Source organism: Carassius gibelio, chromosome B21 (assembly GCF_023724105.1).
Source record: "Carassius gibelio isolate Cgi1373 ecotype wild population from Czech Republic chromosome B21, carGib1.2-hapl.c, whole genome shotgun sequence".
In the NCBI taxonomy this organism is placed as follows: domain Eukaryota; kingdom Metazoa; phylum Chordata; class Actinopteri; order Cypriniformes; family Cyprinidae; genus Carassius; species Carassius gibelio.
In genome coordinates, this window is record NC_068416.1 from 22,365,406 (window position 1) to 22,391,171 (window position 25,766).

General features: G+C 34.3%; 2 protein-coding genes across 2 annotated transcripts; one reads left to right on the forward strand and one right to left on the reverse strand.

The window, feature by feature from the left end:
- The first annotated feature begins 491 nt into the window (after window positions 1-491).
- dnajc21 (DnaJ heat shock protein family (Hsp40) member C21) lies at window positions 492-11,008 on the forward strand. Its single transcript, XM_052588243.1, has 12 exons — window positions 492-864; window positions 1,055-1,148; window positions 2,926-3,049; window positions 3,418-3,549; window positions 4,490-4,794; window positions 5,925-6,094; window positions 6,481-6,574; window positions 7,558-7,719; window positions 8,007-8,055; window positions 8,146-8,309; window positions 8,418-8,496; window positions 9,585-11,008. The coding sequence occupies exons 1-12, from the start codon at window positions 768-770 to the stop codon at window positions 9,741-9,743; spliced, it is 1,629 nt and encodes a 542-aa protein (XP_052444203.1). The 5' UTR covers window positions 492-767; the 3' UTR covers window positions 9,744-11,008.
- Window positions 10,474-25,654, reverse strand: agxt2 (alanine--glyoxylate aminotransferase 2). The gene is made up of 14 exons (XM_052588244.1): window positions 25,476-25,654; window positions 24,666-24,754; window positions 24,382-24,572; window positions 24,050-24,173; window positions 22,622-22,716; window positions 22,404-22,497; window positions 21,940-22,033; window positions 21,138-21,238; window positions 18,833-18,925; window positions 18,313-18,445; window positions 16,690-16,778; window positions 16,206-16,355; window positions 14,645-14,743; window positions 10,474-11,783 (listed from the first exon to the last, which is right to left on the reverse strand). The coding sequence occupies exons 1-14, from the start codon at window positions 25,573-25,575 to the stop codon at window positions 11,682-11,684; spliced, it is 1,554 nt and encodes a 517-aa protein (XP_052444204.1). The 5' UTR covers window positions 25,576-25,654; the 3' UTR covers window positions 10,474-11,681.
- Between the last annotated feature and the right edge of the window lie 112 nt (window positions 25,655-25,766).

Sequence of the window (25,766 nt, forward strand, 5' to 3'; positions counted from 1 at the left end):
TTAAATTAATAGAACAATACTAAGTTAATGCTTCATTTTGAATGAACAATAAATAACAAAAATAACCGTTACTGTTGGCTTTTTAAGACATTATTAAGACATCATGTTTATATAAGCTTTTAGACTCATTTAATCAATATTTTATGTCTGTTATGTAGGTTATATGGCATATGTTTATGCTTACAAACATATTGGTTATTAAATAAAAACATATTAGATGCGAGCTAGGAAAGATGGAATACATTCTGAAATATTATTTTCTAAAATATTCTGAAAAAGTTATTTTAATCGTTACTATATTTTAATACACACACAAGTGAAATATCAGATAAGTAAATATTTTACTATATATTATTATAAGATTTTATTTATTATTATTATTTTTTTTTTTTACAATTTGTATCTATTTTATATAGAAGTCCATACTTAAATGCTACAACTCTCAGCCAATAGCAGCGCGTTTCGTGTCTGACATCATATTCACGCGCCGCGGCTACACGCGCGACACCGGCTTCGTGCGATCCTTCTATCGAGTGAAAATTAAACTGTTCAAGAATTCGACGAAAAAACGCAATTATTTGATTAATTATTGTCTTGTGTGTATTATACTTAGTGCAGTTTTCGGTTAGCACTGTTGTAGTTTTAGTTTTGTGATCCACGTGGGCTTATTGACGACATTTCGTGTGTAATGTTACTGTAGTTAATGACAGTTGATTTGAAAACACAGCCTTTTCAGTTTGTAGGATCTCAATCAAGCCTAGACCACGATGAAGTGTCACTATGAGGTGCTGGGCGTTAAAAGAGACGCATCGGACGACGACCTGAAAAAGGCTTATAGGAAATTAGCCTTGAAATGGCATCCTGGTATTTGATTTCATCTGATCTCTTTGATAATTCATAGAGGTTATTGTCCTGTATTAATAAATAAGGCTGTTGGTGAAAGGCTGTTTTCTAACAATTACTGAGATGATCTGTCAGTTACTGTTGATTATAGGACTAACATTAGTTTAACGATGTTTAATGCAGCTCATATTTTTATTCATTTTGATTTTAGATAAGAACTTGGATAATGCCGAGGAGGCTGCAGAGGAGTTTAAACTTATCCAGGCTGCGTATGAGGTCCTGAGTGATCCACAGGAGAGAGCCTGGTAAGATCTCCGATGAACAACAACTACGTTCACCATGCACGTCCTGATTATGCCAAGTTCGATGTGTTCCTAGGTCAACATATTTTGTTGACCCTGGAACAACCTTTTACTCCAAAAATATATTCTTAACCATATCCCTACACCTAAACCTAACCTTAACCATGAGTAATCCCTAAAATCAGAGGATATGATAGATGAATGACACTGATGTACAAGCACCAAACACTGATTTTAAGCGTAAACTTCACAAAATCTATAAACTGGTTCTTCAAATCTGATTGGTTAATCACAATGTTGTTCCAGGGTCAACAACGATGTTGTCCCAGGAACATGTCTCACTTGGTAAAATCAGGTTCTGCGTTCACCATACCTGGAAATATATCTAGCTTAGTTCAAAATTTATGAGATTCCACTTCAGACTTTAAGTGACCTACCTTGTGTGAACATGCTTAAAAATGATGGTTTCTTTGCAAAAATGTATATTTTATTTACCACTGTGATGTTGCAAACCTATATTTTCTTCCACATGATAGATTTTTTAGCAAAACATGTAAACCATTGTTATTGATGTAGCCTAAAAGTGGATAGTGATTTTTCATGCCAAGCTTTATATTAAAGACATGTGGGCTGTACTCAGTATTTTATGATAGTTTTATGAAACAGACCAAAATTTAAGTTATTCAATGTTCTCAAATCTCATTCACATCTTCAAAAAACCTTTATAGTATCAAAACTTAACATTAAAAAAATTGATTTATTATAGCGCAATTATATTGTCTGGGACTGGGAAATTGCAAGGCATGTTTGTAGTAATTAAACATAAGTAAATAAAAAAAATATATATATTGTGAATTATGAAATTTGAAATGAATTCTGAAATGAATATTAAATTCTGGAATGTTTTTCATGTATATTTTGGTGTGGAATGCATAGTATAGGTTTAAATTATTAAGACTTCTTACATGATCATCAGGTCTAATTTTTGGTCATTTAGGAATCTTAAAATTCCATAAAAAAGATATTCAGATATTCAGTTCTATGAAAATCAACCTCATGGCTTTAGGTTGGTGCTGGTTAAATGAGAACTTTACCATTTTTCACATGCTCATGTCATTCCAAACTAATATTGCAGGTATTTTTTCCATGTAAAGAAGAAGGTGAATTGAGCTATTTCCCATATGGTGGTATGAATACCTTTGTGATGTTTTTTTTTTGGAGCGTGACAGAAGTGGCCACTGTTGTTGTCCTGTTGTTGAGCTTCTTCAAAATTCTTCTTTTGTGTTCAGTGGAAAAACAGCATATGGGCTTGGAATGACAGCGATGTATTGAATCTACTAACTTACATGTTCTAGCTGTGTAACAAAAATTAGGATTTGCCAAAACTTATGAATACGCTGTATGAATGCAGACTTGTATTAGTACTGGATGCATCAGGAATGGGTTGAAAATTGAAACAAAGCAGTAATACCAATATGGATAATAATATTATTATATTTCAGTGTATACTTTGCAGTGAATGTCATTGTAGTTAAAGTAAATTTATATCCATTTTTGTCTATATAAATCCCAGCTTTTGTTGCAAATGAACAATAATTATTTCTGTTGTAATCCGTTTTTATAAAATATGAAAAAAAAAATTCTTAACACTTAACATTAACTGGGGGGGGAAGGGTAATTTATGTATTACAGCCTTTGATATAATTCCGTTAATATTTATTTCTGTCAATATGTTTATTACTTTTACTTACTTTACTTTTACTGTTCCTTTTGTCTTAAGGTATGATAACCACCGAGAGGCGCTGCTGAAAGGGGGTGTGAGCGGAGAGTACCAGGATGACAGCACCGATCTCTTGCAGTTCTTCACCGTCACCTGCTACTCCGGTTACGGAGATGACGAAAAGGTGAATATTTAAAATTCATGTTCTTGTTTTTCATCTGTGTTCCCTTCGAAATGTGAGAAATATTTCAGACAGATGTCTTTTACCATTGCATTTGATCAGTTTTCAACAACAAAAAAAGGGCATATTGAGACTACAGCTTTCTGTATGTAGCTGAAATTGAACTAAATGAGAGGTTTTATGTATATTTCTGATGTATTATGTATTATTTACACAGCTATATCATAGCTCACATGTCTGCTGTACCCTCCTGTACAGCTGGAGGGCAGTAGAAGTTTGTTGAAAAGGCTTTCAGTTTGGAAAGATTCAGACAGTTTGTTGTGGAAATGCATGTTTTCTGTGTATTAATAGCGCAAACTCTTTTTCTGTAGGGCTTTTACGCTGTATACAGGAATGTGTTTGAGACTATCGTAAAGGAGGAGATGGAGCACAGCAAAAATGAGGAAGAGGAGGAGGACGACGCGTTTCCCTCATTTGGAGACTCTCAGAGTGACTATGACACTGTATGTAGACACTGGCACATACAGTAGTTTTCCCCAAAAAAATATGAAAGTACAACAAAAAAAACTGTGTCACTGAAGACTGAAGAATGGCTGCTTAAAATTCACATTATTCTTTTACTGTCATTTTCATCAAATAGATTGAGCTTTGGTCAGACTTAAAAATATAAATAAAAATATAGATAGATAGATAGATAGATAGATAGATAGATAGATAGATAGATAGATCTTACAGAGTCCTGTCCTGAACTGTTGTTTTTAGTGAATCAGAATTATTAAATTCCCTAGAAAATGAAACGGATCTTTAGACAGAATTAATGTATGGACTGTAAGAGCTGGTTGATGAACCAAAAAAAAAAATCTAACTCCGTATTAATCAATTTGTTACTTTGTTACTGATGACAGGAGAGTATGCATTGTGTTTGTTAAAGAGATATGTATTTATTCCATGCATATGAAAGACTTGAGTGTTAAAACATGGCATCAGAGTTCTAGTGCATTTTAGAGCTTACAGCCGAATGAGACCATGGGTAATTAGCTTGTTAGATTAATGGAACTAATAGTATTCCATTTATGAATTGAATACACTACATGTAGCAGGATGGCACGCTTTCATTTCTGGAAACATTTTTCAGATTGTTAGCTGGTCGGTTCAAGGAATCCAGCATCTCATTTAGTTGCTGAGACCACTAGGTTCATCCCACTCCAATTATGTTTCCCATTCTGGTGTGGCTTGTACTTGCACTTTACCTAATGGATGTTTTGGAGTGTTTGCAAGAAGCAGATGAACAGAGGATGAGTGTATAAGCCTCCTAAAATCTTGGTAAAGCGAAGAAGCATCTAAGAAGCCTATACATAAAATCTAGATCTGGATAGTATTATTGCATTGGTCTTTGCATTTATCTGTGCCTTCCTTAAATAATGATGTTATTTTGTCTCTTAGGTGGTGCATTTATTCTATGGCTACTGGCAGAGCTTCTGTACCCGCAAAAACTTTGCATGGAAAGAGGAGTATGACACGCGACAAGCCTCCAACCGCTGGGAGAAGAGAGCCATGGAGAAAGAGAACAAGAAAACCAGGGACAAGGCCAGGAAAGAGCACAGTGAGCTGGTGCGCCAACTAGTGGCCTTCGTGCGAAAGCGCGACAAGCGCGTTCAGGCTCACAAGAAGCTGGTGGAAGAGCAGAACGCAGAGAAGGCCAAAAAAGTAGAAGAACTGAGGAGAAAACAGAAGCTCCACCAGGCAAAGTGAGTAAGATTGGCCCATTTTATACAACTGGATGATATATATATATTTTAACCATGCAATAGTTAAAATGTGATATTTTTTAGATTTGTATATATAGATAATTATATTTAAATAGAAACCTGGAAATATCATAGAGTTTTACAAATGTAAATATATAAAATAAATAAATATAGTCATAATATATAAATAATAAATCATAATAAATAATTAAATAATTCCGCTTTAATTAGGTTATTTAAAAAAAACATAAATATTATGTAACAAAAAAGAGCATTAAATAAAAATACAACAATTTTGTAGAATGCCTAAAATACAGTGCTAATATAAAAATACAATGTTCATTTTTTTTTCAAAATTGTATTTATTTATTTAAATATGATTTTTCAACATTTTCAAACCTCAAATCAGCAAACTTTTTCTTTTAACAGGTTTTTAAAAGTCCTTATTTAGAAATGAAACAAACGGGAACCTAAAATTTGAAGAAATCATGGCAATTCTTTGGATAAACTTGTATACTTAAACTTAATACATACATTTTGTGTATATGTGTGTGTGTGTGTGTGTGTGTGTGTGTGTGTGTGTGTGAGAGAGAGACCCTGGAGAACAAAACCAGTCTTAACTCTCTGGGGTATATTTGTAGCAATAGCCCAAAATTAATTGTATGGGTCAAAATTATAGATTTTTCTTTTATGCCACAATTAATTTGGATATTAAGTAAAGATCATGTTCCGTGAAGATATTTTGTAAATTTTCTACTCTGTAAATATATTAAACGTATACTTTTTTTAATTAATAATATGCATTGCTAAGAACTTCATTTGGCCAACTTTAAAGGCAATTTTTCAATATTTAGATTTTGTTTTTTCACCCTCAGATTCCTGATTTTCAAATAAGAGAAGCTTATTTATTCAGCTTTGAGATGATGAATAAATCTCAATTTCGAAAAATGTACCCTAATGATTGTTGTGGTCCAGGGTGACATATTACTACTTTTTATTAAATATAAAAAATGTGATTCTATTATTTAGTAAATGTGTTTTAATGATGTATTAAATGCATGTAAATCTATTTCATATTAAATACATAAGTATTGTTAAATATGTAATGAATGTTGATTGTATGCCGTTAGACTGGCGGAGAACTATAAGGAGCAGAGTTGGGCCGCCATGTCGGAGCTGGAGAAAGAACTTCAGCAGATGGAAGCACAGTACGGTCAAGAGTTCGGTGATGCATCAGAGAGTGAAGAGGACGAGGACGAGGTGGAAAATGGGCAGGAGAGAGCAAATGTGGACAGGGGAGGTGAGTTCGATGTCACATACACACATACTTGATCAGGTCAGAGGTTCAGTGCACATTAAATGATTTGAGACTGAAAAATGTTCAGAAGATAGTGCAAGCAGTTTTTAAGCTTAGCATGTTACAAAAAGAATTATGTTGAAGTAGTTTTGTTATTTTTATATCTATACAGTGACATTCAGATATTTTATGTGTGACATCAGTGTACAAACACTTGTTGAGGTCACTATAGAATATAAAGGACGAGTCAGAGCAATCATCTGTGATTTATACGTAAATGCAGTGACTCACAGTGCGTCAGCAAGTCCTGAAAAATGGCTCAATTAGACTGTAAACATTTGTGAGTAATGGACTGCACACATATCTCACCGCTGTGTGACTTTTGTCAGATGTGGTGCAGGCAGATGGGGCCGCGGAAATGAACGACTATTATGATGACCTGTACTGTCCTGCCTGTGACAAATCTTTCAAATCCGATAAAGCGTGAGTGAATGGAGCGCCCACATACACCGCACTGACACTTTCCATGCTCACCCACCCTCCATCACTTCACAAAGAAATATTTCACTTCCTTTTTAGATTTCACATTTTAGGTCATTGAAAACATTTCAAACTGTATATATATACAGTATTTACACTGTAACCCTGGGGTCAGGGTTTTTAAAGGATCACCAATGCTGCATTATTTTAAAATAAAAAATGAAATAAAAAATGAAGTACAAACAGTAATATTGTGAAATAATCATATTATCATTTCAAAGAACTTTTCGATTTTAATATGTAATTTATTCTTGTGAGGTAAACCTGCTGATTTGCTGCTCAAGAAACCTTTCTATGGATAAAAAATAAAGTAATTGCGACTTATCTCATAATTCTGATGTTCTTTTTCATAATTGCAAGTTTACATTGCATAATACAAACGTGGAAAAATCAGAACTGCAAGATAAAAAAAAAGTCAGAATTATTTTAATTTTTTTTACTTCTCAGAATCTTAATTTTTTTTAACTTTATATCTCAGAATTGCAAGTTTTTATCATGCAATACTTACTTTATAACTCACAACTTTGAGTTTACATCACGCAGTTTTGAGAAAAAAAGTCAGAATTATGAGACAAACTCATAAGTTGCAATTACATATAAAAAAAAAAAAAATTCTTCCAGTGGCAGAAATAGGCTTTCATACTTTTCACGTTTGAAAACCGTGATACATTTTTTTTTGTATTATTTGATGAAATAACGGTTTATGCATTCTTGATAAATAAACTATTAATTTCTTCCAAAAAAAAGAAAATCTTGCTGACCCCAAACTTTTGAACAGTAGTGTATATAATACTATATGATCTAATAAGCTTAAATAATGTAGATGTTTAAATGTTTCAACAAAAATGCATGTTTTCACACTAGATGGCTTGAATGTCATTACATATATTTTAATGTAGCAGGATATTTTTTTTCTCACACATCAGTATGAAAAACCATGAGAAGTCTAAGAAACACAGAGAGATGGTGGCATTGCTACGGCAACAACTGGAGGAGGAAGACAAGTCGCTGAGTCACAACTCTGCTGAGAGAGAGGAGGAAGAGGAGGAGGAGGAGGATGATGAACTCAATGACACACCAAGACAAAAGTAAAACACCTGTCAGCACTTAACATGTCCTCATTGATTGATTTTTTTTCGCTCTGCAAATTTTACACTATTTCACAACACATCATGATGTTTAAAATGTTTAGTGTGAACATTATTAAAATATGATTGTAAAATGAATAATGTAAACAATGATGACAATGTCAGTGCTTAAAAATATTTCAAACATTCTAATTATTTAAAATGATTTAACTTTGCAAGAGCATCTAGAGGGATTGTTAGCGCATTGTTGGCTGATCCAGATCAACGATTGGATCTTTTGATTACAGATTATCTAAAAGGCAGAAGAAGAAAAAACGGCAGCAGAAAAACGTAAATGTAAGTAAATGAAATCTAACCTCCAAACCCCTAATGTATTTTACATTTAAATTGATCTAAATTAGATTTTCTATTGCGGTTGTTGTGTAGAATCTTCCAGAAGATCCGGAGATTGACAGCACAGTCCCACAGTCCACAGAAGAGTCTCCCGCAACTGCCCCTGACTCGGGCAACAACGAGGACGCCCCTGTCCCCTCTGAGGACCCAGATGAGAAATTAAAACCAGAGGAACGTGAACCCACAAACCAGAAAAGGTATCTTTTTTTTTACAATCCACTGGTTTGAAACTCTTGTAAAGTGTTTAACCTCTTGCATTGTGGTTGATATGAACTGAGATGAACTCTTAATGTCACCTTTTACAGCTCTGCCAAGACAAAAGGGAAGAAAGGCGGAAAAGACTCTAAGAACAGCAAACCAAACGGTGTGGAAGTTACACAAGAGGTGTGTACTGTACCTTTGTTAGCATGTGAGCAAACAGCCTCTCCTTTATGATGTTACAGCTCTTTTATAATCCTCATCCAGACATAAACAACTTCATGACTTAATAATGCCATTTCCTATCACGGCTATAATTGAGTAATATGCGATATATAACAGCTTTATTCATTCTGATTGGTGTAATGAAGTAGTTTACGCATTATATATGAAATAAACATGTAAACTGTCGCAGTATATTTGAAAATCCAGACTGTTGATTTTAAGGCATTGTGCATTCATTTTTAGTAATTACATAATTTGGAGTAGGCCTGTATGATTAATCAAATTATATTTGAAATTGCAGTATGGCTCACTGTGATTATAAAAAAAACATGATTTAACTCCATCTCTACGCTATTGTTTGGGTCACTTTTTAACGTGCACATTTTTGATGGTTTAATATTTGAAAATGAAATAAGAAAGACAACCATAAATAGTAAATATGTGTATTTATAGCTGTTTAATGTAAAATAATTGTAATATCCTATTTTCTATTATTTTTTATTTTACAGTTAAATATTATAATAGTAATGTTTCCTGTTGTAGTAATTTTTATATTTTATATAATTTTAATAATAATAATTTTAAGCCCTATTGATATACAATTCAAAAACAGTGCAATCCTACAAGCAGTTTTTTTAATGAATATAAAATGTATAAATGTAAAATGAATTATATATATATATATATATATATATTTTTTTTTTTTTCTTTTTTTTTTTACAATGAAATATTATAATAGTAATGTTTTGTTTTGTTATATTTTTTTTATATATATTATGGTTTTTAAGCCATATTGATATAAAACTAAAAAATACCAGACAAATCATGCAATCCTACAAACAAGCACAACTGAAAAGTTTACTTTTAAAATAATATTTTATTGTGTAATACTATTTCTACTACCACTTATTTTTGCAATTCAATCCCTCCCCCCACAAATCCTGCAGCTTAACTTCAGAGTCAGTTTTCGCTCCTCAAAATGACATCTCATCAAATTTGTGGTAGCTAAGTTTAATGAAACTTTGTTTTTTTTGGTCTGCTCTTTATAGAAGGAAGTCAACCTGCGCTGTGTGACCTGTCAGTATGAATTCACCACCAGGAACAAACTTTTCGATCACCTGAAGACCACGGGCCACGCCACCGCTCTCTCCTCCAGTAACACTGCCCAAACGAGCAAGAAAAAGAAGGATGCCAGGAAGAACAGATAACCGAGAGGCAGACTGAAGACTGTCCCTCTGAATGTACATTTGTCCAAGAAAACAAAACCTCTGCTGTTTTTTTTTTACAGTGCAGTTGTGCAACCATCAGGAAGCGTGTGTATTTCTGTCCCTAGAATAATGAATTTGTGCCCCATGGGCTGACATTTCTTTTGTAACGCGCCATATGCCAAAAGATTTCCCTAGAACTGCCATTTATTCCCACCATCATTGAGGTGTAATCTGGTGCCTCAGCTCTTCTGTAGGCAAATGAGACTTGGATATTTTTGTAGGCAGTGCATGTTTCGTTTTGTTTTTAGAAGATTAAAAAACAATGATCTTGCTTCTAAAGAAGGCACATTTTATGTCGGGTTTAGATGCATTTTCATATTCACCATTCCAGACTGGTGACCTGTAAAAGACCACGTGAGGAATAAACTTCACTGGATGTTTTAAACTTGCTTTTGACAATATTTCAGAGAGCTTCCTATTTATTGGAAATGTTTTGGAACATGGAACGGTTCATTAGAAGAAATGCTATGAACCGCAAAATTTCATAACCGTGTTATTTTTAGTAAGAAGACCTATGGGTTTAGTATTGTGAAAAGGGTAAAAGCTAAACATTCCAAAATATTTTTATTGCACCATGTGTAATGGGTCAGCTGCGGTATAAAAAGGCTTAGTGTTATGCAAAACAATATCATGGGATTTCCAGGAAAAGATTACTAAAAGGACCAGGAAAAACATTAGATGCTTATTTAATATACAGTTGCTTTCTTTACAGGACAAAAATATCCATAGCTTCACATGACGTTTTTAAGGATCAACAGATTTATTTATTATAAAAGTGACCTTGCTTGACTTAATCATATACACTCTGAGTGTCATTTGAACTGGGTCAGGTCTGAATTGAATCCCTCTCAAACACATTTATGTATTTATAAAATTGCCGTTTCACTGTAAATGCAGCCTTGCTGTTGAAATACATTTAAAAAGCTACAAATGTGAATTCTACAAATGTGCTTTAGTCTTTATTTAGCATTGCAAGGAACAATATTAGTTATATTTTTCAGCACTAAACACAATTACCAAATTAAAACGAGAGTTTGAACCAGATTTTTTGTTTTTGTTTCCTGCACACGGGAATCAGTCAAGTTTTATTTTTAATGTATAAAATCAATGGATGTAGCTGTACTTTTAAAACAACACAAATCTGTAATGGCAAGTATATCATGCTGTATTGTTAGAAGATAGTAAAATAATTTTGTACCAACTAATACTTTTTGACTTTACTGGTTCTTGGATTAGTATACTTGAATACATGACAGTAGCATTATTTGTTTTTCTACAACACTTCTTTTAATTAAAGTGTTTGAGAAGTGAGTCTCCTAAATGATTGGAGAGTAAAACTGTACCCAGTAAAAGATCTGGTCTTATGTGGTCTGCTAGGCCTCAGAAACAAAGCTCAAGTGCTTCTGAATACCTTGTGAAGGTGCTAGGTTTGTAAAGTATATTGTACTCAAGTGAAGTGAAAAGTGAAGCAGGAGGAGGCTCAATAAGAAGAACTCTTGACATATCGCTCTCATACATTAAGGAATGTATGAGGTTTTTAAATGAACTGCCCCGACCTGTTATGTAATGTATAAATGTTAACACTTTAGTATAGGTACCAATTCTCAATATCAACTAGTTGCTGATTAGCATGCCTAATTAACATATTGCTGTTTATTACTGCTTATAAAGCACATATTTTAGATTACCATATTCTATATCCCTAATCCTGCTTGATACCTAAACTTAACAACCTCATTACTAACTATTAATAAGCAGTGGCAAAAGTCATAGTTAATGGTTTGTTAATGGTGAGAATTGGACCTTAAAATAAAGTGTGACTGTATAATTCTTCAGATGAAATATGAATCAGTGTGCCTTCATCATGTTGTGCACGTCTTATCTTCTCTCCATGTAGTTTTGCATTGCCTGGTTGAACACCGCGAGGAAGAAGTCTGCGTCATCTTTAGATATGCACATAGGAGGCTTGATCCTGAAAGTCTGGAAAAGAACAGGTGAGATAGGAAAGTAGAAAAGTAGATTTGAAAATAAGCTTAAATATAAATGTACAATGACTAAATTTACAAATCGTATTGAGACACCCCATTCTTTTGAACATAAAAAAGCACTTTCAAAATTGTGGCAACAAAGAAACATAATGTATTAAAAAATCTTTTTTGCATCTCTGTTGCAACCGTTTTGGGAGAGTCTAAAATGACTGTATCCATATGTACAAGTCATTGGTGTTTGGTGATGAGTTCTTGGCTCAAGGTCTGCATTTAAAGTCACAGCAGAGGTGTTCAGCTGGGACCCGTTAAGTTCTTCCACACTGAATCACTCATTTCTTTCTGTACCTTGCTTTATACACAAATAGGCATTTTCAAGTTAGAATAAAAAAGGGTCCTGTCCAAACTGTTCTATAAAATAAGAAGCACACAGTTCCCTAGGATATCATTATATGCTTAAACATCAGGATTTCTACTCATGGAAATTACTACAGTAGTCAAACCTGTTCATTAGAATTAATTAATCACAATACGTTTAGCAATATAGTGTCTATATAAAATGTTCCCGATTTGACCTAAAAAAAAAAAAAAATCATCTAGTACAATTCTGCAAAATACTGCATTTTATTTGACTAAAATATAATAAAAAAAAGTTAATAAAAATGTATTCAGTTATATATATATATATATATATATATATATATTTTTTTTTTTTTTTTTTTTCAAATAGATTAAAAATGTATTTTATATATACAGTCTTGTTCAAAATAATAGCAGTACAATGTGACTAACCAGAATAATCAAGGTTTTTAGTATATTTTTTATTGCTACGTGGCAAACAAGTTACCAGTAGGTTCAGTAGATTGTCAGAAAACAAACAAGACCCAGCATTCATGATATGCACGCTCTTAAGGCTGTGCAATTGGGCAATTAGTTGAAAGGGGTGTGTTCAAAAAAATAGCAGTGTCTACCTTTGACTGTACAAACTCAAAACTATTTTGTACAAACATTTTTTTTTCTGGGATTTAGCAATCCTGTGAATCACTAAACTAATATTTAGTTGTATGACGCCAGTTTTTTAAAACTGCTTGACATCTGTGTGGCATGGAGTCAACCAACTTGTGGCACCTCTCAGCTGTTATTCCACTCCATGATTCTTTAACAACATTCCACAATTCATTCACATTTCTTGGTTTTGCTTCAGAAACAGCATTTTTGATATCACCCCACAAGTTCTCAATTGGATTAAGGTCTGGAGATTGGGCTGGCCACTCCATAACATTAATTTTGTTGGTTTGGAACCAAGACTTTGCCCGTTTACTAGTGTGTTTTGGGACATTGTCTTGTTGAAACAACCATTTCAAGGGCATGTCCTCTTCAGCATAGGGCAACATGACCTCTTCAAGTATTTTAACATATGCAAACTGATCCATGATCCCTGGTATGCGATAAATAGGCCCAACACCATAGTAGGAGAAACATGCCCATATCATGATGCTTGCACCTCCATGCTTCACTGTCTTCACTGTGTACTGTGGCTTGAATTCAGAGTTTGGGGGTCGTCTCACAAACTGCCTGTGGCCCTTGGACCCAAAAAGAACAATTTTACTCTCATCAGTCCACAAAATGTTCCTCCATTTCTCTTTAGGCCAGTTGATGTGTTCTTTGGCAAATTGTAACCTCTTCTGCACATGCCTTTTTTTTAACAGAGGGACTTTGCGGGGGATTCTTGAAAATAGATTAGCTTCACACAGACGTCTTCTAACTGTCACAGTATTACAGGTAACTCCAGACTGTCTTTGATCATCCTGGAGGTGATCATTGGCTGAGCCTTTGCCATTCTGGTTATTCTTCTATCCATTTTGATGGTTGTCTTCCGTTTTCTTCCACGTCTCTCTGGTTTTGCTCTCCATTTTAAGGCATTGGAGATCATTTTAGCTGAACAGCCTATCATTTTTTGCACCTCTTTATAGGTTTTCCCCTCTCTAATCAACTTTTTAATCAAAGTACGCTGTTCTTCTGAACAATGTCTTGAACGACCCATTTTCCTCAGCTTTCAAATGCATGTTCAACAAGTGTTGGCTTCATCCTTAAATAGGGGCCACCTGATTCACACCTGTTTCTTCACAAAATTGATGACCTCAGTGATTGAATGCCACACTGCTATTTTTTTGAACACACCCCTTTCAACTAATTCAACTAATTGCCCAATTGCACAGCCTTAAGAGCGTGCATATCATGAATGCTGGGTCTCATTTGTTTTCTGAGAATCTACTGAACCTACTGGTAACTTGTTTGCCACGTAACAATAAAAAAATATACGAAAAACCTTGATTATTCTGGTTAGTCACATTGTACTGCTATTATTTTGAACAAGACTGTATATATGATTTTTAGTGATTATGATCTTTGTTTATACATTTTAAACCAATATGAATTTAAAAAAGTTGTTCTTTAATAAATAAATGTATATATTTTTTTTATAAATTATACATTTAGAATATATTTTACTGTAGTATTTTTTATGTACTGTAGTATATTACACTTAAATATAATGTAAGTTTTAAAGTATATTCTGTACAGTTTTATATATACACATCTAATTGTAAATGTTAAAATACATTATAAAAAAAAAGGAACTGTTCCTTTAAGTGTACATTCAATGCTTACTATGATTTTTTTCCATAAGTTCAGACAAGCAGGATTCCTGAGGCATTGAGCGTCCATGTCACTACAAGACTGAAGTGAATCCCTGAAATACCTTTTCCATTGCACAACATCCACACACCCCATGCATTCATATTCCACCTTTGCAAGAATGGCTTTACACGTGGCCTCTCAGATTCCCTCGCCTACCTGTCCATACAGCCCCCCTTTTCCAATCAGTACGCCCATGTCTTTAGTGTCCTCAAAGATCTCAGCTATGTCCTCAGGAGGGAGCGGGTCCCTGCTGGCCTAAACATGGGTTTGAGAGAGATGGTCAGTAGGTTTTAGGAGAACAATTTCAGGTATGCTGTGGAAGAAACAAGCTTTGACTGAAAAATCAGGGGTTTTCAGTTCAGCCGAACTTGTCCACACAGTGAAATGGGACTGAAGTTTGGTTTGTGTGTCTGTATCATTTTTCCAGAAACATCCTCTAAGAGTTTCCAGTATAAACAGCCACAAGTAAGTGAGGTTCAGTGGGTGTTTTTATCTCAGGCGGAGAGTGGAGTGTGTTCTGGGAATGTTTGAACATGGTGTCTCATTGCTCTCTGCTCTAGTTAATGACTAACAAGTCTTCTAGCTCATTTCCTGTGAGGAACATGGCATACACTTAACAACAAACACTCTGAATCATTAACTAGTCCATCTGGAGCTAAAGTAACTCCTACTGGTGACTCCTCTCATACCTCAAGGTCAAGAAACGATGATTGCTCTGCAAATAAAGTTTAATGAAGTGGATGCACAATCACAAAGATTGAGGATTTTCGCAATGATTTCTGGACCGTGCAAAAGCCTGAGGTGTCACTGGACATACTTTTCACAAAACAAGATGTTTTGAAGTGCATCTTTTAATATTCAAATACTTTTGTCAAGACTATTGGTTTTGCTGAATTTGAGCTTTTTCCAGAAGAAAAGCTGCTGTGCTCCTATATTGGAAAGATATAAGCAAGGTTACTGCATCTGATGAGAAGCAGTTTCCATCATTAAAGCTCTGCGCAGATGTCCACCTGCACCGCCAGATGTCTTTGTGTATTAAAAGCATTAGTTTAGGTGAATCGAAATGTTGTTACTCAGTTACACAATCTTTCAGCTGAAAGCTAAGTACAATTTGTTGCTTTTGTAATGTGGAAAGATTGAATTTAAGGATTTTTACTGACATTTTGCAAAAAAAAATAGTTTAGTTTCTATAGCAAATATAATATTTATAGACTCTTTTCAGTCAATGTTAAGACATTAATTTGTCATATCAAGATATGAATAAATGGTTTGTATTCTTACAAATTATTAATCTAAATCATGTTCAGCAGGTCAGAAATGTTTTTTAGTTTTTATATAACACTCTTTTTGCTCACAATTAAAAAAAGTCTGAATTGATAGATATAAACTAAATATTGCAAGATATAAACTCGCAATTGCAAAAAAAAAAAAAAATCATAATTCCTATTTTCATGGAAAAAACGGAATTGAAAATAAATAATTATTAAAAGAAAATTAAGAATTGCTCAGAATTGCAAGAAAAATGTCTAAAATGTGAGATTATTTGCAATTACCGTTTCTACTTTGAGATGCACAATTTTTTTTTTTTTTTTATCTGTGACAAAAAAAGGCTTCCATAGATCCTTAAAACATTTGTTGTGTTGGCTAATAATATCAATAGTATAATATTAATGAAAGCTACATGCATTTAATGTATTTTATTGTTTGCTGCTTTCACCTTGTCTTTGACCATTTCCACCCCAATTTGAAGACCTTTTCCTCTCACGTCACCGATGATCTCATACTTGTCCCTGAGCTTGGCCAATTCGGTCAGCAGGTACGTCCCCACTTCAGCACTGTTCTCCTGCATCTTGTCCTCTTTTATTGTCTTGAGAGCAATATACAGCATTCAGTTTCAAGTATTATTTCAAATACTATTTATAAACCATTGATATTTTTTTTATTACATTTAATATTATTTTATACTATAATTTAGATATTTCTACTAGTTTATCATGTATTATCTCACAGTAACATTTTATTTACTACTGCTGGCATCAGATATTTTATGTATATTTTTGTAAAATTGTATTATTTCACAAACATATAATTTTTTTTTCTACTATATAAAATGTATCACACTCAAAATCACAATTTATGCATTCACTATTGCTTTTACTAAAGTAACTGCACAACTGACAAGTAAAATGATCTGTACTTACATCTAACACTGATGAGGCGACTGCACAGGCTAATGGGTTTCCTCCAAATGTGTTGAAATGAACTCCTTTCCCAAATGACCTGGCAATCTCTGCAAAATACACAACTCCCATGATATCATATCAGTGCAATCAATGTGCGTGCAACCCACTCACAAGGTGTTTTCCAGTGTGGTTTTATTTATTTGGCACAACTTTAAGGATTAGGTCCATTCATATACTCTGATTTTACACTTTCTATTCACGTTTTCCCTCTCGGCTTCTAACAGGATGAAGAGCAAACAGCGAATGCCAGAGGAACATAATTAGAGTGAATTAAAAAAGCATTGGCAGTGAGCAGTGGCACTCCAGTATGCTTTCAGAGTTCAAGTATGTTCAACTCAATTCGAATCAATTTAATTTTTGGCCTAATGAACTGGCAGATTACATACCCATTTCAAATCTTCTGTTTATGACTAACATTTTAGAAAAAGTTGTGTCCAAGGCTGCATCTCATTGCTAATTTTACTTCATCTTAGTGCTGCGTTCGACACCATAGATTATGACATACTCATAGATAAAATACAAGACTATACAGGTATTCAAGTGCAGGGTTTAAGATGGTTTCGATCCTACATGCCTGATCGCTAACACTTTGTTTATTTACATGGGGAGTCATCTCAATTATCACCAGTAAAGTATGGAGTGCCACAAGGATCTGTGCTACATCCTCTGCTATTTTCAATATAAATGTCGCCCCTTGGTAATATTATTATAAAATATGGGATTAGTTTCCACTGTTATGCTGTTGATGCTCAACTATATATCTCAACAAGACTAAATTATGTTTAAAGATTGGATTACCAATAATTTTCTCCTATTAACTTAGGATATGAAAGAGATATTACTTACTGGATCAAAACAAAAAACAGCACACAGGATCTTTTCAATTACAATTTGCAACTAGACGGATGCACTGCTACTTCCTCTACGGTCAAAAATCTGGGTGTTATATTAGACAGCAACCTATCTTTTGAAAAACATATTTCCCATTTTCCAAAACAGCATTTTTCCATCTTAGAAACTTTGCCAAGCTACTAAACATGTTACCTGTTTCTGATAAAGAAAAGCTACTTCATGCATTCATGACCTCTAGACTGGACTATTGTAATGCACTGCTAGGTGGTTGTCCTGCATCAACAGAGCACCAGAGCTTTTCATAACAGTAGTACTCAAGCAGAGATTTTCAAAATCACAAAGCCCTGATGTGAACACAACAGTAAGCCTATTAAAAGCATCATGAGAGAGATGTAATTTAGAAGTTGTGGTTTATTTTGTTCTAGGAATATTGCATTTAAGTGCAAGGCTGAAACTTGGATTCAAGCTCACCACTGGGTTCAGAGTGCTGATTAATTCCACTTCCTGTTTGACCATTGTCTTCCTACACAATCCCTCATAACACTTTGAAGAGTAACCCTCTGTGTGTGTACCTTATTTAAAACACCTCCAGGTTTAAATGCAGTTAATTTAATCTATGAACACACACTTGTAGAAACTGAAGAAATATTACAAAGCAACAGACAGCTTGAATAAGCAAGTCACACAAAAATTTCATCTGAATTTGCTGGAATTTCACTTTAGTCTCACCTGCTGTGGTGACTACAGCACCCATCGGGAAACCGTTCGCTATGCCCTTTGCCATGGTAACCATGTCTGGAAGGACATCATGTCCTTGGAAGCCCCAAAAGTGGCTCCCTGTGCGGCCAAAACCAGTCTGGACCTAAAAGAACCAAAATTACCAACAAATTTGCAATAAGTAATATCATTATTAAGTAATCAAGCAAGCATTTGTATATTACAAAGCCTTAAAACAAATAAACAAACAAAAAACATTTTTTTTTAAAATTAAAACTGATAATATTTTCTGTATCTCAGTTTTTAAAATATCTCTGTTCAACCATTAGCTGACTAAAAATAAAGTAAAAGAAAAACTGTACACTTTGAAACCCCCCATTTCTTGCAATTGGGGCGGGGTTAAGCACAGGTGTTTACTAGAGTGATAAACACTCTATTTGTTTTTGAAAATTTGGAACTGTCTGAAGCACCAACCCTGTGTTTTTGGCTTCACTGATGTACAGAATTTGATTTACAAGCAAATTATTCAGACCTCATCTGCTATACAGATTCCTCCTTTCTCTCGAACAAGCTGGTAGGTGTCTTTAAGGTAGTCTTTTGGAAACTGAACAGCCCCACCAACACCCTGTAGAAAGATAAAAATGATAATCAGGATATAACTTGCCACATGTTAATATTTGAAAGCAATGAGTTAGCGTTTGTGGAATTTTATATCAGTGCTTGATATACAGTGCCTTGCGAAAGTTTTTAATTCATCATTCATTAATTCATCAAATCATGTTTTGTTATCTTGCAGCCTTGTGTTAACTGAATTAGTTTTCTCCACATCAATCTACACTCCATACACCATAATGACAAAGCAAGTAACATATTTTTAACATCTTTGCAAATTATTTAAAGATAAAAACAAATTATTCCATTGCATAAGTATTCATATCTGGGACAGTGTGTTACCACATTTTGAGTGACACTAACCTATGGAAAATTCAATTGAATGGATATTATTTAGAAAGGCACATCTTAATAAAAGATCTAACAGCTGAAAATGCATAAAAGAGCAAACACCAAGCCCTCAGGAAATTTTTTTAAAAATAAATAAAAATAATGCATGTAGAGCTAAGAGACAGGATTGCATCAAAGCAGACATCTGGTGAAGAGTACAGGTAAATGTAGCCTTCATTATACATAATAGAAGATGTTAGGAACATCAAGGACTCTTCCTAGAGCTGGCCTCCTGCAAAACTGAGCAAATGATGGAGAATGGCTTTGGTTAGAGTGGTGACCAAGACAGTCACTCTACCTGAGCTTCATGATCATATGTGGAGATAAGAGACAAACATCACTGCAACATTTCACCAATCAGTGCTTTATACCGGTGTGGCCAGACTTAATCCTTTCCTCAGAGTAGACACATGAAAACACACTTGGAATTTGCAAAAAAGCACCTAAAGGATTCTCAGACTCTGAGAAACAAGATTCTCTGGTCCGATTAACCTCAATTCTAAGCATCATGTTTGAAGGAAACCAGGCACTGCTCATCACAGAGTACAGAGCACCATCCCATAAGTAAAGTGTGCTGGTAGCAGCCTCATGATGTGGGACTGTTTTTCAGTGGCAGGGACTGAGAGACACATCAGAGCAGAAGAAAAGCTCAATGCACTTAAATATAGATATTGCCTTAATGAACACCAGTCTAGAGCATTCAGAACCTCAAACTGGGCAGAAAGTTTACCTTCCAACAATACAATGACCCTAAAAACATAGAAAAAGTGGTTTATAGACAACTCTGTGAATGTCCTTGAGTGGCCAAGCCAGAGCCTGGGCTTGAACCCAAACAAATATTTCTGGAGAAACCTATAAATATGTGTCTGCCCCCATCCAACCTGACAGAGCTTGAGAGGTGAACAGGTGAAGAATGGCAGATAATTGCCTAAGGCTGGTGTGCAAGGCTTGTCACATCATACCCAAAAATACTTGAGGCTGTAAATGTGCTTCAGCTAAGAACGGAGTTATACTTATGCAATGTAATTATATCTTTCTTTTTTATTTTTTTAAATAAATTTACAAAGGTGTGACAGTTCTGTTTTTGTCTTTGTCATTATGGTGTATGGAGGGTAGATTGATGAGGGGAAAAAAGTAATTTAAAGCATTTTAACATAAGGCTGTAACATAAATGTGGAAACAATGAAGGGGTTTGAATACTTCCGCAAGGCACTATACACACACACAAATATTATATATATATATACATATATACTAAACATTAAATGCAATCTCCCATTAACTGGATTATGTTGGAATATAAAATATTCTGTAGAACAATGTATTGACATTCTACTGTGAAAATGGAAGTTATTTTCATTGATGTCCTTTTAGTAACTTAAGACATCTATTAGCAATGTTCTGGGTAATAGCTTAGATTTTGTTTGTCAGTGTCTGTTTCTATGACAACTGAAATGCCCTACACTCCTAGAAATATAAGTTCCAAAACAAGTTTTTCACAGTGATGCCATAAAAAAAAACATTATAGGATCCCCAAATAACCTTTCAGCGAAAAGTTTTTAAAATAGCCAATTTTCTTTGTATGAAGAACATTTTAATCAATGGAAAATTTCTTCATGGAACCTTACAAAAAATAACTTTTATTTGTAAAAGTATATGTTGAACAATGCAGATCACTGTCGGACCCACTTTTGCGACAAAATACGCTTTGAAGCCTCTTAACTACAGCAGAGTCCTGATCTTTTAGGGCACCCAGCTCATATTTTCATAGCATTTATGTTTAATCTAATTACATTCATACTTTAGTTTCAATGTCAGGTGTGGTATAATCAAACCTGGATGGGTTCCGCAAAGAAAGCAGCGATACGACTGGGAACGGTTGTTGCGAACATCTCTTTGAGCTCTTTCATATACATGTCATTGGCCTGACAGTGACCTGAAAACAGAAAGAAACAGACTGATCTGTAATACCTACAATTTGTGCTAACAAGTAGATTTTTATATTTTTGGAAGAAAATCCAAGTGGCCTGTGGTTGTGCAAAACGTATGGGTGACTGCTGAGATGTTAGAAGTGGTTTTCCATGTTCCTAGGATGTTCCCAGTAATGCTGCTCTACAAAAATCACTAATTATAGTGGAGAGTTAACAGGTTCTGATCATGTATTGTGTGGTTCTTTTTTAATATAGTTGCTGCGGTAAATATTTGACCTGATGAGACAATCAGACCTTGTACTTTAAACACATTGTGCTGAGCTATTTTACAGGGAATAACTGATTATATGTGCATAATAAAAAAAGAAAAAAAAGAAAGAAACAATGGTGCAGGTAGGCAAGGCAATTGTTTAGGTCTTTGCCACCATGCATACACAGCTTTAGCGTAACATGCACAAAAGGCAAACACCTACATTTAATCCACAGAATTAGATTCATTCATTTTGTAATTTCTAATTCAAAATTTTTTATTAAAACATACACATATTTCCATTTGTCTAATATTTTTAACCTTTGAAATTTCAAAAAGTTTGGGTTGGGCTGTAAAGTTTATAATAGAGTAGTACCTTTATATAAAAACATTAGAAGTCTATGATATGCCCTCATTAAGCTTTGATATAATGTGTGTGTGTGTGTGTGTGTGTACCTGGGGAGCAGCTGCATTCTCGGATGGTTTGAACTGGGGAGTCTCTACAGTGGCTTCCTCCCCAGAGACCCCTGAACACATCAGGACACATGGTCTACGATGAACACAATCCACATAGAAACAAAAATGACAAATAATGTATCAAAGCTTTGCAAAATAGATCCCACAATTCAAATGCATAGTTATAAGACACACTGTATTCCCAATGTAGCATGCAAAATCTGATAAAAAATACTTTTTTTTTTTTTTTGTGGGACAGGCCTTGTCTTACATATAAAGTTCAAGGTTGTTATTCAAGCTCATGAGGTCTGACAGTAATTGTATTACTTTTGCATTAAACAACAATACAAACATAGGTTATGATGTTTCCTATTCTAATGCGATTTGTAGACTTGACCCCGAGGGATATTACATTACAAAGCAGGTAGCTGACAGAAGGAGAAATGTGTGGGTGTGAGACGTACATTATGGCAGCCCATAGAAGAAGGGACGGGATATTTGTAAGATACATTGGACGTCAGGCCTGTCGCTTGTGGACTGCCACCATGATACGAACCCCTGAGCACACAGACACAGATGATATAATGACTATCTATTGCTGTACAGGGATGCTTGATCTTTCAGCTTTCCCAAGAACTCGCCATCTTCCATTTGTTCAAAAATTGACAAAAAGGTCAATCACCTCAGTGTGATGACATCAAAGTTTCCTGTATAAAGCCGGGCCATTAGTACTGCGAGGTCATTAGCCTCCGAGCCACTGTTGGTAAAATAGACAACCTAGAAAAGAAGGCCATCATGATATTAATGCTATACACCACAAAAGGCTATGTGCACAGTATTCAAAAAACATAAAAATTACCACTTGTTTGGGGATGGTAATTTTTATTTTCTTCCACGTTTTTTAAAGAAGTCTCTTGTGCAGCATTTATTTGATCTAAAATACAGCAAAACCACAATATTGTATTTTACAATTTAAAATGTTGGTTTTCTTTTTTAATATATTAATGTTATATTTAAAAATGAATTTTATTCTTTTGATGACAAAGCTGAATTTTCAGCATCATAACTCCAGTCTTCAGTGCCAAATGATCCTTCAGAAATCCTTCTAATATTCAGATTTATTATCAATGTTGGAAACATTTGTGCTGCTTGTTTCTTTCTTTTTTTTTTTTTTTGGAAATTGATACTTTTTTCTAAAATCTTTAATGAATAAAAAGTTCAAAAGAAAATCATTTATTTAAAATGAAAATCTTTTCTAACAACATGAGTCTTTACTATCACTTTTTATCTATTTCAACCGTAATTACTTTCACAAAATGAAAGAAAAAAAATGTACCGACTTCAAACTTTTGAACGATAGTGTATATTGTAACATGATGAATAAATGCTGTTTTTTATTAATTTATTTTATATTCATAAAAGAATCCTGAAAAATGTATGACAGATTCCAAAAAAACATGAAGCAGCACAACTGCTTCTAATGATGCTGAAAATTCAGCTTCGCATCACAGGAATAAATTACATTTTAAAGTATATTAAAACAGAAACTGTTGCTTTAATTCGCAATGTAATATTTCACAAAATATTTTTTTTCTTCTGTATTTTTGATCAAATGAATAAAGCTTTGATGAGCACAATAAACTTCAGTAAAAAATATATAAAATCCCCAAAATTTTAACGGTAGTGTATATATAAATCCATAAATTCATAATAATTTAATTTTTTGTTACTTCTATATCAGTCTCTAAATTTTTTGAAAATCTAATGAATTCCAACATTAGAAAGGACAATGAAATATAATTAGGTCAGATTCTGTATGATTACTTTTTAATTAGGATTTTAATTAGGATTTTATTTTTAATATATAATTTCATTTTTTATATATATTAGTAATTTTATATTTTAGCACTTGATCTTTACCTTAGATTGTACAATGCATGAACAAAACTATCTTTTAATACTTTTTTATAGACAAAACGGGGCACCCCTAGACCCCAGTTTGTAAGACCCTGCAGTAGCGAGAGTATGTTACATGTAATAAAACATATTCACAATGCAATACGCTCAGCCTTCCACTTTCAGTGATGGCGGTGGCTCCATCATACAGTACCTTCAGCGGATCTGGCAAAAGAGAGGCCAGTTTCTCTGCGTACTCCTGGATTTGTGGATACACATAGATGGCTGTCGTGTGCCATAGACGCCTCAGCTGTTTCTCGGCCGTCTCGGTCACTTTCCTGCAACCGTATTCAAACTTCTAATTAGATTTTTGAAATAATTCAATTTTGTAAAAAAACAAGCAGCCCATGAAAGAGCTCTGGGCAATACAAGTCCATAAGCATTAGTCTTATTAAAGCTTAGTCATTTAATGCAGTTCAAGCTAACTGTAATGCACACATTCATTTAATAAACAAAAATGCTGCATGACAACAAACTGAACCTTACGGGTTACAATGTCCTACACTAACAGTGGCGACCCCCGCAAACAAGTCCAGATAGCGTCTTCCATCCACATCCCACAGCCACTGCATGTAACCCTGGTTTATGAAGACTGGCTTCTTGTAGTATGTTACCTTCATAGTCATAGGGTTGCAGTTGTTTTTTCTTATGTCTAGTAAACGGTCTTTAGACATGCCCTAAAGGAAGAAAATCATTTGTGCTTAAAAATGATTTGATTTCTCTCTGATTATTATCATTATTATGAATGCCCTCAGATATAAACCTCTTACCTGATACGGCTCGGGTTTAAAGTCACATGGGGGAATCTGGGGCAGCACAGGTGTTGGGTGTTTCACGGCTGATTTTTGGCAAAGCACACCTGGGCAGAGGTACATTCCGTGCTTAGTAATCCATGGCTCACAATATTTCCTGCCAGCTCATATGCAAAGAGGATATTTTTATCTTTTAAGCTGCAGGAAAGCCCTGCCCCGAGACCTGCTAACCTCCCAGTAGTAACCTTGCATGCACTGGCACAGAAGATTTACAGTGCTGATATAGCCTAGGATAGGCATAATGAATCCATCCATCCATCATTATCATATTATTTGTTATTATTAAGTAGTATGAGTATATTGTATATTATTTTATTACAACTATTTTTAAATATTTAAGGACAGATAGACAGATGGATAGATACTGATATGTATATTATATATATCCATCTCTCTTTCTATCTATCTATCTATCTATCTATCTACCTGTCTGTCTGTCTGATAGATAGATAGATAGATAGATAGATAGATAGATAGATAGATAGATAGATAGATAGATAGATAGATAGATAGATAGAATTGTAATATTGACAGGGCAGTCATTCGTCATTAAATACCAAAGTGTCGTCATAGTCATGTCCAAACACAAACTTATTTAGGTTGTTGTTGTGATGACAGGGCCGTTATGTGTTCCTGATTCGATGCTCTGGAATCCGGAATACAGATACGTTCGAGACGAAATACGCAAACGCAATACATGTAACGTTACTATTAAAAACTTTACATTTTCCGGTCACTTTAAATGTGAGACAGACAGTGCATTCTTACCGCAACCTTTGTGGAATTTCACATACGCGTCCACTGAATTCCACGGGTCCGTTTTCCCGAACAGAGACGGACCGTGCAGCCGAGAACAAACTTTATGCATTGCTGATGGTTTTAAGACAAATACTTCTGCGGCAAATCCAAAAATTAAAATGTAGAAAGCAGTGAATTCTACCCCAAAAGTGTTCGGGGAGGGGCCAGTTCAGCCAATGATATGTGGGGCTAAAGTCTGTCCTGAGGCCTTTCACTGAAGAGTGATGAGCTATTCATTTGGGTATTATTCACATTTATATT